The sequence below is a fragment of the Serinus canaria genome, chromosome 5 (assembly GCF_022539315.1).
Source record: "Serinus canaria isolate serCan28SL12 chromosome 5, serCan2020, whole genome shotgun sequence".
Lineage (NCBI taxonomy): Eukaryota > Metazoa > Chordata > Aves > Passeriformes > Fringillidae > Serinus > Serinus canaria.
The window spans coordinates 35,877,605-35,896,088 of NC_066319.1; the positions used below are offsets into that span (position 1 = coordinate 35,877,605).

At 36.8% G+C, this 18,484-nt stretch overlaps 1 protein-coding gene across 1 annotated transcript in view; it reads left to right on the top strand.

The window, feature by feature from the left end:
• Window positions 1–7,210: 7,210 nt before the first annotated feature.
• The window catches only part of AKAP6 (A-kinase anchoring protein 6), a 211,338-nt gene continuing 200,064 nt past the window's right edge, over window positions 7,211–18,484 (top strand). The window contains exon 1 of the mRNA XM_050975869.1: window positions 7,211–7,558. Within this exon, the coding sequence (XP_050831826.1) occupies window positions 7,244–7,558 (315 nt within the window). The 5' untranslated portion in view covers window positions 7,211–7,243. The remainder of the gene's footprint in view (window positions 7,559–18,484) is intronic.

Here is an 18,484-nt window from a genome sequence, read left to right on the forward strand (position 1 = left end):
CTTCGTCTATTTCTGTGAATCTCCAAATTGAGAAAAAAAAGCAATTTCTTTGGTGTTCTTCTAAAAAAGACCTGAGAAAATATTATACTGAACAGCTAAATTATTTATAGTTAAACTTTACATGACAGTGAGAATTTACAGGGGCAGTTAGTCACAGAGTGTTGTCTCATATTACACAGAATACTGATTTTTGTAAGGGCTCTCCAGTCTCAACATCTGCCTTGTGCATAATTCCAAAAAAAGTAGCAGTTTCTCCAAAATTCTATTTTTATTATGAAAAATTTTTTTAAATTTAACTTAACAAAACTAGTTTCAGAAATGATGGCATGTCTTGTGGCTATTTTAATCTATTTTAACTTTAGGATTGGGGCTGGGGCAATTTAAATGCTTCAAGTTGCACTGTTGGGTCTGACATACTAATGTTGTGCCCTGAAGAATTCTGCAGGTAGATTGTTGTTGGTTTGGGGTTTTTTTTTAATAACTTTTCTACTGATTGCCAGAACATCCACCGTTTCAGTACCTGTAAGATATTTAAGGAAGAGGCTGAAATTATGGTCTTTCTGCTAGAGAAAGATGTAAGATGTGCAAGACAGTGAGACATTGGCCATGACTGACATACTTTGTACAGTACATGTGAGAAAGTTCTTCTTATCTGATCTATTATGAGGTCATATTGCTCCTTGATATATGTAATTAATTTCTTATAATCATCATCCATAATTAAAATGAATAATCTCATTTAGCCCCTGGAAAATTTTCTCAGAAAAAGAGTTAAGATTTCTCTGAAGTGATTAGCATTTATTTGCAATGAAACTGGAGTGTGAAATTGAAGTGAAACATTATTTTTATTTGCCCTAACTTTGAGCTGAGAGTTGCACCAGTTTCTTTCATTCTGCTGTGATAGGAGAAACAGCTCAGAATGTTCTCACTTATATCTCACTGCCTCTGTCTATACTGAAATACCATTTAAAATCCAGATTAATATTGGGCTAAGCCTAATCTTGATTTTGCTATCTTCCAATTTAGAAGATGTTTCACACTGTATATTGGGAGAAAAACTTTGGAACAAGACACCATCTTCTTGCTAGAGTAGTTATTATGCATCCTTCACCATCTGACTTTTGTAGCTGAAGGGAAAAATTATTTTATATTTGCAAGTATTTTGCTCACTCTTAGCCACTAGAATGACAAGAAGGACCAGGAAACACAACTGCTCATCACAATATGTTTGACTCTGAATACATTTCTCTGTATGAGTCTGGCACTACACAATTGTTTTCAATGTCTGTATATGTCGTAGTGTAGAATTTTTTTCTGATGTACCTCATGGCAGTTGTCTAGTGGAATAATTTCCAGCTAGCCTCCCTGCTTTTTTATAAGTGAGAACATAAAATTATATGAGCTAGGAGCAGATAAATTTAATGTACTGGTTTGGGCAAGACTTCACCTTTTTTGTGGTTGGATTGGTTTTTCTTTTTCACATACATAACTTTATATTTGTCTATTTAAGTTTAGTCTTGCATGTTATTGCTCACTTTTTTTTGCCTTGTGACATCTTTCATTTACTCTGAGTTTATATTTGTCCCAATACCTCCCACAAACCTTTTCCACCTGATTTTTCACCCATTTTTTCAGGTCATTAATCCATTTATTGAGAAGCATGGTGCGTAGCAGAGGTTTCTGTGAAACCCTGCTTGTGATCTGCATTTGCTCTTCATTCCACTGTTTACTGTATTCATTATTTATCCATTCAAGGACCTTCCTTCTTATGCCATGGCTATTTGGACTCATTTAACCTTTGGCACTGGATTTTGTCTAAAGCATTTTGTTGGAAAACACCAGTACTATGCTTTTCAGGAACAGTAGGGGAGGGTCCTCCTCTAAAAAAATGGTGTTGCCTCATTCTGCTACAGTTTCTACAAGTTTTCATGACATAAACATCATGTGAAAGGATCTGCAAAACCTTTCTTTACAGTCTGACATCCAAAGAACAAAGGAAGTTCCAGATGGAAGGTCATGCACACCCCAACCAGCAATTGGCCTGTTTTACCCATGGCTTCTTGGAGATTGCCTGGGTATGAAATGCCTGGACCTTACGGACTGTTGGTTTGTTTCATAGTCTCTCCTGCTAGGCCATCACTTTCACACAGATCCTTTGCTAAATACTCCAGTAGAATTCCCACTTTCCCTCATTTGCCACAATAATTTTCAGCTTCTGTTTGAACACTTGCCTTTGACTTCCACATTTTCCTTCACCTCATATTAGAAAAAGAAACCGTAAATAAAAAAGATTATGTTGGGTCATTGCAGTGTCTTAAATTCTGATTTATTCCCATAATCAGGAACTTGAATGGCCATGGTTGGATTTCCTCAGTTAAAAATTGATGGTCTGGCTTTGCTGCCATTAAAGCCTTGGGGGCAGACTTTTTAATGGACTTTAAATCAGTCACATTAAAAACTGTAATCATGATTCATGTTAGTGTTCATGTTTAATACTGGAATTACTGTGCAAGCCTCTTTGGTCTGTATCCTGAAGGAATTGAGGCATCATCCTGTTCCCTATCAGATATACTTTCTGAGAGTGTCATATACAGAATAGGAGGCTGAGCAGTCCTAAAAGAAAAATTGTCCAATTTGTTCAGAATTTTAAGTACAATAATAGGATAATTGCAAAGGAGGTATTTCTGAAACACTCTCACTAGGAATGATATGAAGAGAGAAACCTAAACTGGGTCCGTTAAAATTCAGTTATTTCAAAACTTTTTGAAATGGTTTTATTTCTTAAATCATATAGGAAATCAGCAACAATATCAGTGTAGCATGTGATATTAAATTCAATTTGCTCTATATGTAACTGACATGATATATTTCAGGTTTTTTGGGTACTGACATAATTTATCTTTGTAGTTGATACAGTTAATTGCATTTTCAAGGAAAAGTATAATGAGCCTTATAACTTGGCAGAGAATTCCTGAGATTACTGAAATGGAAAATACATTACAATATAACTTGTCTGTGTGAGACATTTGTTTTCACTGTATCTATTGAAGAAAATTCAGCATCAATGAGCTCGTTAAATCTGATGTTAAAATTTACATCATTAGATTTCAAAGTCATCAAGCAGACAAAATTATTTAGTGCTGGAGTTTCTCTGGGTTTTTGTGGCATTTTTGGGATTGAAATAAATTATTTACGTGGCAGTCAGGTGCCTGTATAGTGATTGTGGCTGATTTTAACACTATGTGACAGTAAGGGAAATTAGAGCTCATTAACATTCATTCGACCCAGTGTCTGCACCACTGATCAATGACTGGACTCCTCTGTGGCTTAAAATGCTTAATGATGCTTTGTTTGACAGGAGCTAACTGCTGCTGGAGGAAAAGGTGGATGATCTGATGTTGGCAGAGTGAATGTGGCCTGCAATTTACAGACAAGGGAAATGTGAACAACTGGGGAGCAGAATGAGTGCGAGAAGCCTTCCAAGGCTTGTGGTGATTGATGAACTGTATTGTGGTTGACACAGGCGTTCTGTGTTTGGTGTAAGAGTGGTAGCATCTGAGTGAGCAGAAAAGCAGGGGAAAGTGAGATTGTCTGTGTGATTAGTGGAAGGTAATCAGCCATCTGCTCCGTGTAATGCACTTACTGAAGATGAAGAAAGCAAGCATATGTGTGCATGTGCTTACACAGGATCTCTCACCTTTTATACAAGGATCCATGACAATGTAAAACTGTATATAAAGAATTAACACAAGGCAAAAAAATATGCTCATTTCATCTATTTTTTTTTTCTCCCACCAGAAGGGATGCAAGCTGGTAGCTGTGTTATACAGCTCTTAAATGTGCCCCTCAGCAGACTGAAACAGTAGCTTTTGAAGTGGCAGAAATAAATAATTGGAGAAGTATTTGTAGAAATAATGGTATCATAACTCTCAATCTGATGATGATCAAAATAAGGTTATGCCCTGCACATGTTGAAAGATTGAACCTTTTTATTGATCAGGACATTTGACATTGCATTTTCATCTGTTCACCGGCAAATTTAAAATCAGCTGGTTTGTATAACTCTTCTGGGTACAGAAAAGGTTTGGCTTAGAAAAAAGTCGGAATGTGATTTAGTATGGCTTGCCCACCTAAAACTGTCATTGATGCTAGCAGGATTTTGTGATGCACAAAATGAGGCTGAGCATAGCTTTTGAGTTTTATAAAAAAATTTGGAGTGATAAGGTCCTGCTTAGAAGGAAAGAAAATCCCTTCTTTACCTTGTTTCAAAAATTATTTTTGCAAGGTATCAAGATCACTTCTAAAAGAATTTATTCGGTTTTGATGTATTCTAACACATATTGTAGTGGTTTGCAATCCACTATTTGTCCATTTTGTCACAAAATCTGGAAAAACAATACTCCAGAAATATAACCAAATTTAAGACCAGCATTTAAATCAGTCACTTAAAATATCAATATAGGACCCCAAAGTATTGTTGATTTTTTCTAGCAGAACCTACTTCTGATCCCACAGTGTTTCGGCAAGTTTTATAACCCGTGAATTGCATAAAGTGGATATGTCCATGAGGTTGACTGTGCTGCTGGGCCTTGCTGTCTGCTATTCCGTACTCCAGCAGTGGAAATTTGTAAAAGCCCCTCTGCCGGGGGATGTCCCTGTGCTCGGTCGGTGCCCGGGGCGGGGCGGAGGTCTGGCTTTCCCCGCCGGCTGCGGGAGCTGCAGCGCCGCCGCGCTCCTCCCGCGCGGAGCTCCTGGAGAGCGAGGGAGAACCTTGCCCTGTTCCTTTCTCGCAGCACAGCTGGATGAGGATGCCTTCTTGTTCTGCCAAGAATCAGTATAAAGAAATGTGTGTGTCTTAGTGTTTGGATTCAGTCATTTATAGCTGCAAGTTTCTGCTTTCAAGAATTTGGGAGCTTTTTAAAGCTTTTTAAACCTTGCTAATTAGTGTCCACTGTATTTTATTATTTCGTAGATTCTTTTTTTAAGAAGATGAAAAGAATTATTTATTTTAACATTTCTCCGCATATTCTTAATTGAAGAGTTGCAACTTGCGATCTGGCAGAGAGGGAAGAATGCAAAGGACTTGACTGTAAGAGCTGCTGGGATTAAGGAGGCATTAGCTGTAATGCTGGAGAGGCACTCTTACAGAGTCAAGCACACCGTAACAAAAGCCAGGTCAGCAGGTTCCTAAGGGCTGCTAATTACCCACTCAGTGCATGAAAGCCAGAGGGGCGCTCTGCATGCAGCATGGAGCAGCTTTTGTTTGCTTCCGCAGGAGCATGGTTTCGTTTCTGTTTGCTAATTGCTTTAATGTCCTTACTGGAGCTGAGTCATACTGAAAAACTCTGCAAGAGTGCCAGGGTTGCTTTGTTTTGGTTTTTTTTTTTTTTTTTTTCTAGGAAGCAAGCACTGCTCTTCCTGTGCTTTGGTATCATTTAGTGATTCACAACTGTTTCTCTGGTAGGCATTTTTGACAGTAAACTTGCAGAAATAAGGACCACATGTGTTTCAGCGAAACTTCACTTTCAGGAGGAAATAATGTGAAGAATATGTTTAAAACATTAAGATAGTTTCAGCTGTTAGGTGAATTCTGTGCTTTAGAACTGGGGCTATGATCAGCAGTGTCTCAGACAATAATGTTATTACTCTGTTTTTTTTCTAACAATTTATGTTGAGTACTTATGGCAACAGAGTTTAAGCTGAAAAATAGGTAAAGAGATGAACTTAGGAAATACTCAGCACCCTGAAATGTTGCTTTACCCTAGCTTTGCTGCACAACTTTCTATTTAACACAATTTAATTAACAATTTTTCAAAATTTGAGCTAAAAGAGTTGGAAATTGTACAGCAGGCACTGAGAATATTTGGATTCTTCTTTCGCTTCCTTTGCTTGATTGCACTGACAGAAAATTTTGTTCTGAAGTGCCAAATTTATATTTAGTGTTAATATTTAGTATAACTTTAACATTTTGTTTTGTGAGTGTGATAGATGTGCAAACACTGATTTACTAAGTAGTGGTGGGGTAGAAAAAAAATCAAATTAATACAAAATATAATTTTTTGTCCTTCCTAGCTATGACAAATGAAATTGTGACTGGATACTTCTTTGGTACTCTCACTGCCTGCAGGAGTAGTCTCTGAATGCTGAGGCTCCTCTTGAAATATTTAGGAATATAACTCAGTAGTCATAGTGTTGATTTAACATTGAAAAGTCTGTTTTTCTCACAACCTTCTAGATTTTATGCTAAGCAAGTAAAGTTGTTTGGGGTTATTTTTTGCTTTGTTTGTTTTTGTGGGTTTTGGTTTTTTTTCCTTTTTTTTTATGCGTATAGGGTTTATGGAAACCTTCTTCATGTGTAGTACACAAGTAACTAGAACATACAGAGGAAGAGGTACAAAGTAAAATGTTTTATTTACTTTTTTTAGTGGATCTCATAAGTGAATATTGAAGACACAGCATTTGGCCTTTCATAAAGCCACTTTGTAAAATGGTGTTTTAATTTTAAGTACATGTTTTAACCTTGGGAATTATTATATCTATGTTTTGTTAAAGTTGTTGCTTATTGCAACAGTTCTTAATCTAACAAAATTTACTATAATCTACTATAATTTAAAGTTCAAAAGGAAAATCAATAAATCAACCAAGCGTCCTCAATAATTGCTTCAAGTTTGTGTGCAAATTTTTTGTTGTATGTGATCAATAGTCAGGTGGACAGTAGGGAAATTTAAATAAATCTTGAAATATTCTGTGTTTAGTCTTAAATTTCAGGCCAGGGAATATGGTCCAATGTGTACTGGTTTATGAATACCAGTCTTGTATTAACTTGTGGAGTTCAGTAAAGTTCTGCTGACTTTGTCAATGTTCATTTATTTACGTTACGGTGTAAAAAATCAGAAAGTATTTTTCATTAATGAAAACTATAATTTCCAAGGTGATTGGAAATTAGATGAAAAATTATGATCGGAAAATAAAATGAGAGAAATGCAGTATTTGTTATTTTTCACATAGAAGAATCGTGTTTAAATCAACAAGGTTATTTTGAAAAAATCTATTTGGTCTAGAACTTCAGTATAGACTTTTAGGGTGAAGAATTTATTTAGATGTGCAATAAATCTCAGACATCATCAATTCTTGTCTTTGAGCATTTTGTTGCTAAATTTGGTCTCAAAACAGCGGTGTGTTTTCTTTTTGTCTTTGCAGCTGGTTTTGAGAGAAGTATGGTTTAGGCTTTGGGGCGTCAGCCATGGATGTAGCACTTTCTCCCATGAGGACACAAGAACTGGATCCCATGCCATCTGATGCCTCTCCCATGCTCATAAACATGACTCCTACAGTGGAACAAGAAGGGGAAGGGGATGTCATGAAGGACCTAGACTCTGGCCAGCAGTATGAAAAGCCCCCTCCCCTGCACACCGGGGCTGACTGGAAGATTGTTCTGCACTTGCCGGAAATCGAGACCTGGCTGCGGATGACGTCGGAGCGGGTCCGGGACCTGACCTACTCCGTGCAGCAGGACTCGGACAGCAAGCACGTGGATGTGCACCTGGTGCAGCTGAAGGTAGGATGGGTTTCTCATTCAACTCTGCTGCTAGTAAAATCAACAAAAGGGCTTTTCCTGACTGCTGAAGCATATCTGGCAGCCTGTGTTAAAAAGTGAATAAATCCTTTTAAGGGAGATAATAGAAAGCACGCAATTATCAGATTTTTTGCAACCTTATTTGCTCATCACTTAATTCAACAGTCATAACCATATTCATGAACATGTTCATACTCCAAAAGCAAGCAATAAAACATTATCAGTAACCTGACTGGACATTTCACAAGTGCCCAGAAATATTCCCACTGATTCTAATGGGCTTCTGTACCTAAAATTCCCAAATAAAATTCCAATAAAATTCCAGTAAAAGAGGACACTCATTTAAAATTCAAGGCAAAATTCAAATAATTGGTGCCTGGGACCATAAGTGTATGTTCGTTTGCATGGGCTGGTTTGCTGCAGGAGATGAAGCATACTTTTGAGGGTAGCAGTCTCCAAAAATAGCACAAATGTTATCTCTTCAGAGTGAGCTGTCTTCAGAGTTGCATTCTGAAGCCTGTTTATGAGAGCACATTCTTCCTTCACACTCAGTGCATTGGTATTCTATTTGTGTTTATTTTGGGACTGTAGCTGTAAGCTGTCTTAAAATACAACACTGTGTACTAACACCAACCAGGGTGATTGTACTGTAACCAGTCCTAACCAAATAGAGAGCTGATCTTGATTTATTAATGGTCCCACCATTTTCCTAAAAATATTAGGATAGACATTGCCAGTTTTTGACAAGAAGAAAGGACTAAATCCACAATGTGCAGTAAGTTTTTAGCAGATACCGTGGAAAGACTTCTGCAGGCAGGCATGAGGATTCTCGCTGGGCTTGGTGCTAGTTCTGATCTGGAATTGCTTGTATTAATGCAGCACTGAGGTGAAACTGGAGCTCTGTGGAGCTTGTGGGTGGTGTTTGCACCCAGCTTTGGGCTGGTTCAGAGCACAAGCAGAACTGATTTGTGCCTGCTTATGAAATGAGAATGTTCTGTACGTATAGCTCACCCTTTTATGTCCACTAATACATTTTATTTCTAAATGGAAGTCAGTGAATGAATAGCACTCCTCATGGTTTTTCTTCTTTGTAGAGTTTATTTGTGAAGTCACATGAGTCAATGGGAGTTCATAAAATACTGTCCTAAGGGTTTTAGCTATGTAAACACATTAGGAAGACAGAACTTCTGTAACTTGCTGACCTGTAAAACTGTATACAGACAAAAAGAAATATGACTGTAGAAACAAGTGTTGTTAAATGATCTTATATGGTATAACACAGATTTTGGATACATTTTGAATAGTTTATCTACTATACAACAAAAACTAAGCAAAAGAGAAAACAAACCCAAAAAATCCAAACCAAACAAAAAATCCAACTACAGCTTGATACAGATATTGTTTTTCTTCTGCCCTCTGTTATTATTCCTTAGGGGCTACTTCCCAATGATGCGTGTCCTTCTGGAACTGTTGTGCCCAGGCTTGACAGTGGGCTCGGTGTGAAGCTTGACCATTGCTGAGTAGAGTGGAAAAAGTGTTTCACATATCTCTCAGACAATACATACCAGTTTAGTATTTTCTTGCTTTCCAAAACAGCAGGATACGCCTAATTCAAGTTCAGCTTGTAGTTCACTGCAACTCCCAATCTCCTTTCCCACAATGTGGTGTTTTCTCCTCTCTTTTATCCATGAAATTTTACATGTAGGATTTTACTTTTGTCTATTATTTATTTAAATTTTATTTTCTTTTATCTCATTCCACAAGTATCTTCTCCAAGCACTCTCATTGTTTTCATCTGCCAATTTAAGAAATCTTCTTTCTGCTCCTTTGTCCAAATCACAGTGAGAAAAAATTAATTATATGGACACTGATAAAAGTCTATAACATAATGGTTACTGAATAGAATTTTCAAAATGCAAATGTAGCAGTAATACAAACAATTTTTCATTTTCTCATAGTTTGTTTTCTTCAGCCAGGAGATGTCTGATTCCATTTTCATGAATCTTTCTATTTGTTTTGGATGCTTAGAGTTGATTTTCCTCTGGCTGTCAGTTGGCTTGTGGTGATGAGACTGGTTTGGGGATCCAGGCTACAGCAGATTCTTTGTATTATTCCTTGGAAAAATTGCTCAGCACACAGATCATCTCTTTATCTTATGAAAATTTTCTCAATATCTCAGTTGCAGATCTGTCTGTGCCTCTGCTCTTTCTGTGATCAAGAGCATTGTTTCTTTATTGTGGCTTGTTCCCTAGGGATTTTGGTGTTTGCTGCTGGTCTCTTTTCGTGCTACATGACTTTGGGCTTCACTAGCCACCACTGATCCTTTGAAAATTCTTGTTTGTCTCACTTTTGCAATGCCCTTTCTCAGAACTAGCCACATAGCATGAGTGGGAGGTTTTTCTTATATTGTCCCTTGAGAAATTTCCTGGAAAGCTCAGCTTCACATGAGTGCTTCAGGAATACAGTTGGATGAACTGTAACTCTTCAGATTCCAGAATGCCCCAATTTAGTCATTCATCTGGCATCACACTTCAGTCAAGCTGTTCCATGATACTTTTACATTGCTTTAACACATTCACTGTAGCTGTTAGCAGCTGCAAATATGGTAAAAGAGATTTTTAAAAATTATGAATTTGCTACAAGCAAATATAGAAGTGCTCTCTGTGTCCTTGTATTGTCTTAAAATGCTGAGATGTTTTCATGATCCATTTAGTTTTTATATTTTTAATAAAATATATTTGCTTTAACAGCAAAATCTTCCTTGGAATCCTTCTGAAGTGTAACTTGGATTCAGCTCCTGTTCTGCTTTACTTTATATACCTTAACTCTCACAAGGAATGGTCTGCTGTTTCAAACTATTGATAGCTGCTTTGTATCTTTTGGAGAAAAAAAAAGGCAATTTGGGATGATCTAGTGTAATATTCTGTATCTGAGATGTCTGTTAATTTATAACCTATTTTAGAGTAAAGCAGACTGGCTGTCTGCTTTGTGATTTTAATATCTGAACCATGTATCATATGTTGACCTAGAAACAAACACAGTTTATGCTATGACAGTGTCTTTTGTGCAGACACTTCTGTTGTCTCTCTTTCCTAGTAGAGAGGCTTCAGTCATCTTTTTCCAGGATTCCTGGGTCAGTCACAAGCACTTTTTGACTGAATCTCTCACCTTTTCCTCTTGACTCCTACCAGAAAATTTTCATGAACTTTGGATAGAGATCAAAAATCCTGTAACCATTATCCTTTCACTGTCTCTGTTTCTACTGTTTTGAGGGACAAAGACTTTTCAGCTGCTCTTTTTCCTTGAACTTAAATCCTGGCTAAGAGGACAGTGTGAGAAATTGTCAAAACAAGTTCTTAAAGATATTAAAGCATATTAGAGTGTAATATATCTACAGTTAGGTAGAGGTTATTCCTTTCTCCATTACACTATGAGCATTTTGAAAAACTGTAAAACCCAGGGTACAGTAGATCTCTTTCTCATCCCCTCCTCTTTAATTAGCTTTTTAAAATTTTCCGAATAGTTTAGTAGGCCTACATTTTTTTAAATGTTCAGTTTTCCCCTGTGGCTTGAGCATACTCCTTGATTTGGGAAAAAGTCAAGAAATAGCAGAAATAGATCAGTGTTTTTCAAATGTTATCTGGTCAAACAATCAGATTGCTTAGAAACCTTCCAGCTTGTCTGGCAATTCTACGGTCTTGCTCAGAGTGAAACTCTTATGGAAAAAGATGTGACTTGTTTACCACATCCTAATGTGCTCTATGACAATAACAGTGCACCTGTAAAAGCCATCTTGGTTTTGTAGCTCTTGGGCTAACTTCTCTTCTGCCTAAGAGAGGAAAAATCACGTTCCCCGCATCGCTCAAAACCTGTCCAAATCCCTTGTTATGTTTTATCAAGCATAAACAGAGGCTACTTCTGTGCAGAGGGCAATTCTGGGCTGCTCACTTGCCTACCAGGTCGGTGCCTCCAAGCATGAAAGTGATTACCAAGCCAATTTTCTAGGTACTAATTAACTTTACAAATTAGGTGCAAAGTTCCTTGTCTGCATTCATGGCAGCCTGAGCTCAGAAAAGCAAAATTTTAGGCAGTGGAATACTTACACTGAAATGAGCAACAGAGGTGTTTTTGTGGTGTTTAGAAATCTATAAGCTAAATGACAACTGAGCAAGATGGTGCAGGACTGCTTTGTATGAACACAGAAAGAGCAGATGTATTTTACCAGAGACTCAGTTGCCTTCTAAAGAAAGCTGGATCAAATTAAGTTAGAAAGCTGTTGGTTAGAACAAAATTAGAGGCTCAAAGAATTGGGAGCTAATGAAAAGTAGAAAAAATTGAGAAACAATAAGAGGTTACTATCTGTTTCTGAGTAGAGAAGTGAGTACTGTTTGGTTAGTCTGCTGTTATCTGTGTATCAAGGGAATAAAAATAGCTAAAAGCTGGAGAAGCCTTAACTGGTAGCCCCAGAGATAATGGAAGATCTGGCTTGCATAATTTATCAGGAGAAATGAATAATTAAAAAATGTTGCAGACGGCATTCTGGACCCTTTTAAGCTGGGACTATCTTTCTGAAGAGGCAGGAAAGGTGACCGATAAAAATTGTTGGAATTAGTGTTCTTGTGACGAAGGGATTTGAAAATTCTTTGGAGGGGTAGAACATCAGCACTGGATATTCCATCCAGGCTTGGGCAAAACAGATTAAAAAAAAAAAAATAGGAGAAAAGAAAATGCATAGGTTACCTGATAGACTGACTTGAGGTCACAGACATGGCCTTTGGAAAGGAATTTTGAATGATGTGTGGAGTATCTAAGCCCTTCCCTTAAAGCAAGGGACAATATGAATAGCTCCTTAAATCAACTTGAGTTTCTAAACACCTAACGACACACTGAGCAAAAATTCTGCAACCTATGATATTTTTTTTCCAAGGATAGAGATGCATTCATTAGTTCTTAGTGACATATTTGGACAGAGAAGGGTGATGTGTAATTCAGGGAGTTTGTAGATATGAGTACAGCAGCATCTGCAGTGCTGTGGAGGTGTTGAGGTTGTCCTAAAATAGACATTTAGATTGTTCAGCAGTCAGAAGACTGGGAAGAAAAAAGTGAACGTTTGCCTGTGATGAGGAAAAAAGTGGATCTTCTACCACTCACAATTTCTTCTAGTTCTAAAATAAAAACTCTGCAAAATCTCATTTTCATTTAGATATTTACACTTTTGAAACATACTTACTCCAAAATTTCTGTTGTAGATATCACCAAGACATGAATGCATCTAAGTGCACTTTGAACCAATACAATTATTATTTCTTCCTCTCCTCTCTCCATATTGCTCCTACATTAAAATATGTTAATGCTGGCTGTAGAAAATGAGCTAATATGCTCTACCAGTGGTCTCTGGAGAAATATTAAAGTGACTATCATATTCCAGCACAGATGTTGCCTATTGCAGTCTCCTCTAGCCAATATCTTAGTCTGATTAAAGTTTAAATATTTACTGGATACAATGCTGTAATGATATAAATTTCATCATGATGAAAAAATTTTGTATGTCAAGCCATTGGGAAAATTCATTAACTGAGAGAATGTAATTCATTTGCTGAGAGAATGTATTGTGTTGTTTAATATTTGTGTATGTGATGATTATGACACATGCTGATGTTCAGATTTCCTGGAAAACCATAAATTAATACTGTTTCAGTGGTGTGAGTAAGATTTAGAACTATCAAATTTTAAAATGAGAGGTCATTGACAGTATATAATTATCTTTATACAAAAGTAAGTGACAGGAATTTGTTAGATAGCTGTGATGGTTGCAAGAATTTTTAATGGATATCTATGCAAGAAGAGATGTGTGTGTAAACAAAAGCAGACACAGAAAAGCAATGCCACATAAATCCTAGTGGGGATTCTTTTCTTGATGATTTGTGTGAGTCTCTATGCTACAAGGTAGAATAATATTATGTATTATGACAGTCACCTGTTTCTGATCTGCATTGAGAACAATGATGTTCACAGGTGTTTTCTTGCTTTGTGTATTTCAGAAGTCTTTGTGGATGTATTTCTTATTGGCCATTATAGGGGCTGAGTTTCTTACTTTTTCAATTTATAATTATGTGTCACTTATAATAGATATCTAAAAACTCTCATATGGCATAAGGGAACAGTCACAGAAAGGCATAGAAAATTGCACAAAATGTAAGAAATTTTTATTTTTTAGTTTGTTACATTACACTTAAAATTTCCTTATGAGCTTTTATTATGGAGAGTTGACTGAAGAAATTTCAGTTTATAGGATGATTGCTGTCTGAATGCCAAGAATACAGCATGAATATCTCAATTACATAACAAACTTGTATTTTAGTAAGAACAGGTTCTGAAAAGTTGGTGATTTTTAAACAACCTTGGGTATTTGCCTCTTGCATTATGTGCAAGAATGAAATCCCTTTTTCAGTAGCTAAGTATTGGAAACCCTGCTGTGGATTGATGTGATTGCTTTGTAAGTCAGCAAAACAAACAGGTTCTATGTATTTTTTTTGTGGAGAAGGCAAAAAGAAAACTAATACCTGCCAGTTTCTCCCTGTAAATTATTCCCTGGAGAAATACAGCAGTTTTCATGCAGTCAGTTATGATTCTAACCCTTGCATTTCAAAAGATGGAGCTCTTCTTTTTTTTTTTGGACTTGTTTCTATTCGTTTTTGGAAAACACATGTAATTCAAAAGTCATAAAGCAGCACTGCATTACAGTGCTACTACTACAGCAATCACAGCACTCCAAAGTTCTGACAGAACATTTATAAGCTTTCACAAAATAGAAAATCTACTAGTAGTACATTGCAATGTTCCTTTCCCACTGAGCAGTGTACTTCCTTTCCCTAATCTGTGTTAGCAGAGAAAAGGCATCACACAAATGTCTGAGCCATATTCTTTTATTCTCCTCAGCTGGCTCTGGAGCCATACACGCCCTTCACTGTGGTTCCACACTTCAAAAGGGCCTTGAAGCAAGCTTCAGGATACAGCCTTCTCTTTTGCTGTGGCCTTTCATCTCTTTGTGTAGAGATGAATACACTTGCTACTGATAAAAAACAATGCAGATATTCCACAGGCAAGAAAGCAAGTTTCTTCATAATAGGTTCTGTAGATTTAATCATAGCTTATCTGCTAACGTATAGGGAAAAGATGATTTTAAACGTGCATTTCCAGTGTGATTGTGATCTGAAATGATGAAATGTTATTTTTATAACTGACATACATATATGGGCATGTGTAAGTGTATGACATACATATATGGGCATGTGTATGTATGGGCATGTAAGTTGTATGTGTATGTTTGTAGCACCATAACAGAAATACAGCGCCACTACTACCTCAGTGTTTGCATATGCACTTATTCCTCATGCACTTCTGGTTTTTCTCAAAAATTCTTCTGAATTACCTGCACTATAACACTAGAGAAACGATACTGCAGTTCACATTAGTGCACCATTAATGTTTGTAAGACCTCTGTGTTTGCAGTTGACCTTGTGCCTCACAGATATTGAGGGGGTACTCTGTGTCTGTATGTCTGTTTATATATACACTGATGTGATGGAATATGGTTAGTACCTTTTGGGAAAAAGAAATTATAGTCAAGGAGAAATGTTTTATTTTAAATGGTCCCAAGTATCTGTACTTTAGGGTGCAGTAAACTATCCAAAAGACCCCACAAAATAAAGAAATAGAATTGTATTTTAAGACCATCAAGCTGTGTGGGATGAGCGAAGTGGTTGATCATACAATCAGCCTGTATGGAAGGTGTCACCAACACGTTCTATGAAAAATCCTTTCCTTAGGATTTTTCCCTCCTGAGAAGCTGAGAGGCCTCAAGAACAAAATGCAAACAATTCTTATCTGCTGCTGTGGAATGCAACAGGTGGATCTGTGATTGGTCTCATCTGGTTGTTTCTAATTAATAACCAATCACAGTCCACCTGCCCAGACTGTCTCGGTCAGAGACAAGCCTTTGTTATTCATTCCTTTTCTATTCTGATGAAATCCTTTCTTCTATTCTTTTAGTATAGTTTTTAACATCATATAGATCATAAAATAATAACCCAAGCCTTCTGAACATGGAGTCAACTTTCTCGTTGCTTCCCTCATCCTAAGACCCCTGTGAACAATGGATCAGGAAGGCATGGCTCACATCTCTTTCTACAGCTGAGCACTGTCCAGCAGCCAAGCAGACAAAACCATCAAACAGAAGTCTGCAAAGTAATTAGTTAACTATGCTCTAACATCATGGAGCTAAGATCCTAAACTGAACATTCTTGCTCTTCCACGGCTATTTTGAGGAAGAAGACAAGGCTAAAATACTTTTAAATAAATCTGGGATTTTTAGGCCCTAAATGAATTTCACAATCTGGACATTTAAGAATATTATCAGGTACTGTAAGACTCATGATAAAACAAAGGGAAAAGGGCTATTTCCAAAGGCAATACAGTAGGATTTGTACAGACGTGGCACCACTGCAGCTAGCCTGTGTTTTCCTTGCTAAGGCCATCTGCACTTCTTTCATACAGTATTTAGGGGGACTTCCCAATAGTTCAGATGCTTGGTCTAACTGTTTAATTGTGACAAAACAATTACTACACAATTGTTTATCTGTTATCAGGTACAGGATCCCTTTTTCACACGGGACTAGAATCTTAACTTGAAATAGATAATTTTGATACATTGGATTAAAAGACCAGATTTTACACAGTAAAATGGATAGCCTCATATGTATTATTACAAATATAACCTTCTCTTCAAAGAGTACTTTGAAGAGTACTCTTTGAAGAGAGTACTCTTCCTAAACAAGTATCCACCTTGTTTAGGAATCTAGACCAGCAGTTCAGTAGAAGGAATTAAAACAGAGGTAAATTGAAGAACACATGGGAAGGGAGCCCACTCTCTTTTCTCCCAAGGAACATTGCATTTCTGGTTACAAATAGGATTGTTTGCTTTCAAAGACCTCTCAAAATCCTGAATGCTGTATTACTTTCAAACTTCAGAACTTCAGGTAGAATAAGATGTGATGAAGACATTTTTAAAGCCACATTACAATTTAAGTGATATGCTTTTGATTTTCGGCTGAAATCTGCAAGACTAACTTCTCAAATCTGTTAAAGATTCAGTTTTGATCCTAAGTATGAATGAAAATAGTTATAGTACCTGTCAATGTTGGTTTTATCTTTTTTAAGCTAACGAATAGCTAAATCACCAAACTGACCATTTGAGCAGCAAAGACTTCATGGTGACCTCCACTGCAATTTAAATTACTGTGCTCAGGCGTGTAGTTACAGTGTTTGGGTGTGATTTGTGAATTTTGATAAATTCCCAATTATTAGATGGATTTTCTTTTCTATTGTGTTATCTGACACAGGAGACGGCAAATCAGAATCTGTAAGAGCCACATCTGAAGTTATTAAAGAGGTTGCTTGAAAATTGCCAAGAAAAAGCCCATGTTATATGGGTGTCTTACAAAACATCTGAAAAATGCCTTTTCCTTTATTCACAAGATGTGTCAGATTCAGGTGCAGATTGGCTTGGGACTTTTATTTGTTAGGTTGCAAATCACGTTCTAGCTGTTGGTTACTAGCTTTAATTTCCAGCCTCTCTCTCCTGCTTTATTTTCCTTTCAGCCGTTTTCAGGTTCTCTCTCAAAGATTTTGTTTTCCAAAACTCCCATCTGATTCCTGTCCTTTTTAATTTTCTTCTTCCTGTTTGTCCTTGGCTGAAGCACAATGCTGAGTCATCTGCTGCCATGCTGAATGGCTGCTTCAAAAATCCCTGCTTCCTTCCCTAACCTGGACCAGCACCACATTCTGGGGAAAGAGCAGGAGTCTGACAGAGCACATGTTTAGGAATGCTTGCTGCACTAAAAGTGAAGGAGGGAAGTAGATGACAGTACTACACATGGATCTTCTGTATAGAGCATTTTTGTTTTAAAATCTGGTCTTGTGTAATGTCTATGACCAGAAAGGAGTGAAAAAAATCAGTTTAAAGTGTTTAATATGTTTTCTAGTATGCTCAAATCAATGAATGCATAGGTTATTAGGGTGCAGGACTTGCTTTTACTTCAGAGTTTTGAGTGTGGCCCTGGTATGTTCCTGCACCATCCTGGCTTTGTGTTGACACTGTCCTGCATTACTAGAATCTGACCTTGTCAATTTTATTGGAGGTTTTATGCTTAGTTTTGTTTGTTCCCCTATGAAAGATGACGATTCTGTTGTTATAATTGACTAATGATTTTGTTGCCTTGATGATTGAATAATTTGTCCTTGAATAGGAAATACAGCTTTTAGCATTTCTGGAAGGGAGGTGATTTAATTTTGGTAGTGAAATTCTGCAAATGAGAAGGAACTATAAATTTAACAGCTACAAAATTTCTGGGAATTCTTCATTAAACAACAATTATTAGATGCTTCAAGTCTTCTTTGAAGGCCTCACTTCATCAAACTGTTCCCAGCAAATGGACTGTGCTCTTTGCAGAACCAGTTGCAATTGACAAATTACCAGCGCATGGAAGTCTACTTAGCAAGGCCAACTGAACAGAAATAATAATAACAACAATAATGATAACAGCAACAGTAACAATAGCAAAAAATACAACAATAATTGTAATAAATTAAAAAGAAATACACAAAGTAAAAATATTTGCATTTAGTAACACAAGGAAAGCCAGAAAACTAATAAGGTTAAATATAGTTTTGCAAATGCACACATAGGGAACTTTATACTCCTGGGAAGCTGTTAAACTGTATGGAAGTACAGAAATGGGGAGTTTAAGAACACATTTGAATTACTTTTTAAATTGTAAATAATATATTTCTAATGATTTGCTTTTTTTAGTTACTTCTGTGACTAATGTATTTCATTGTATTTCTATT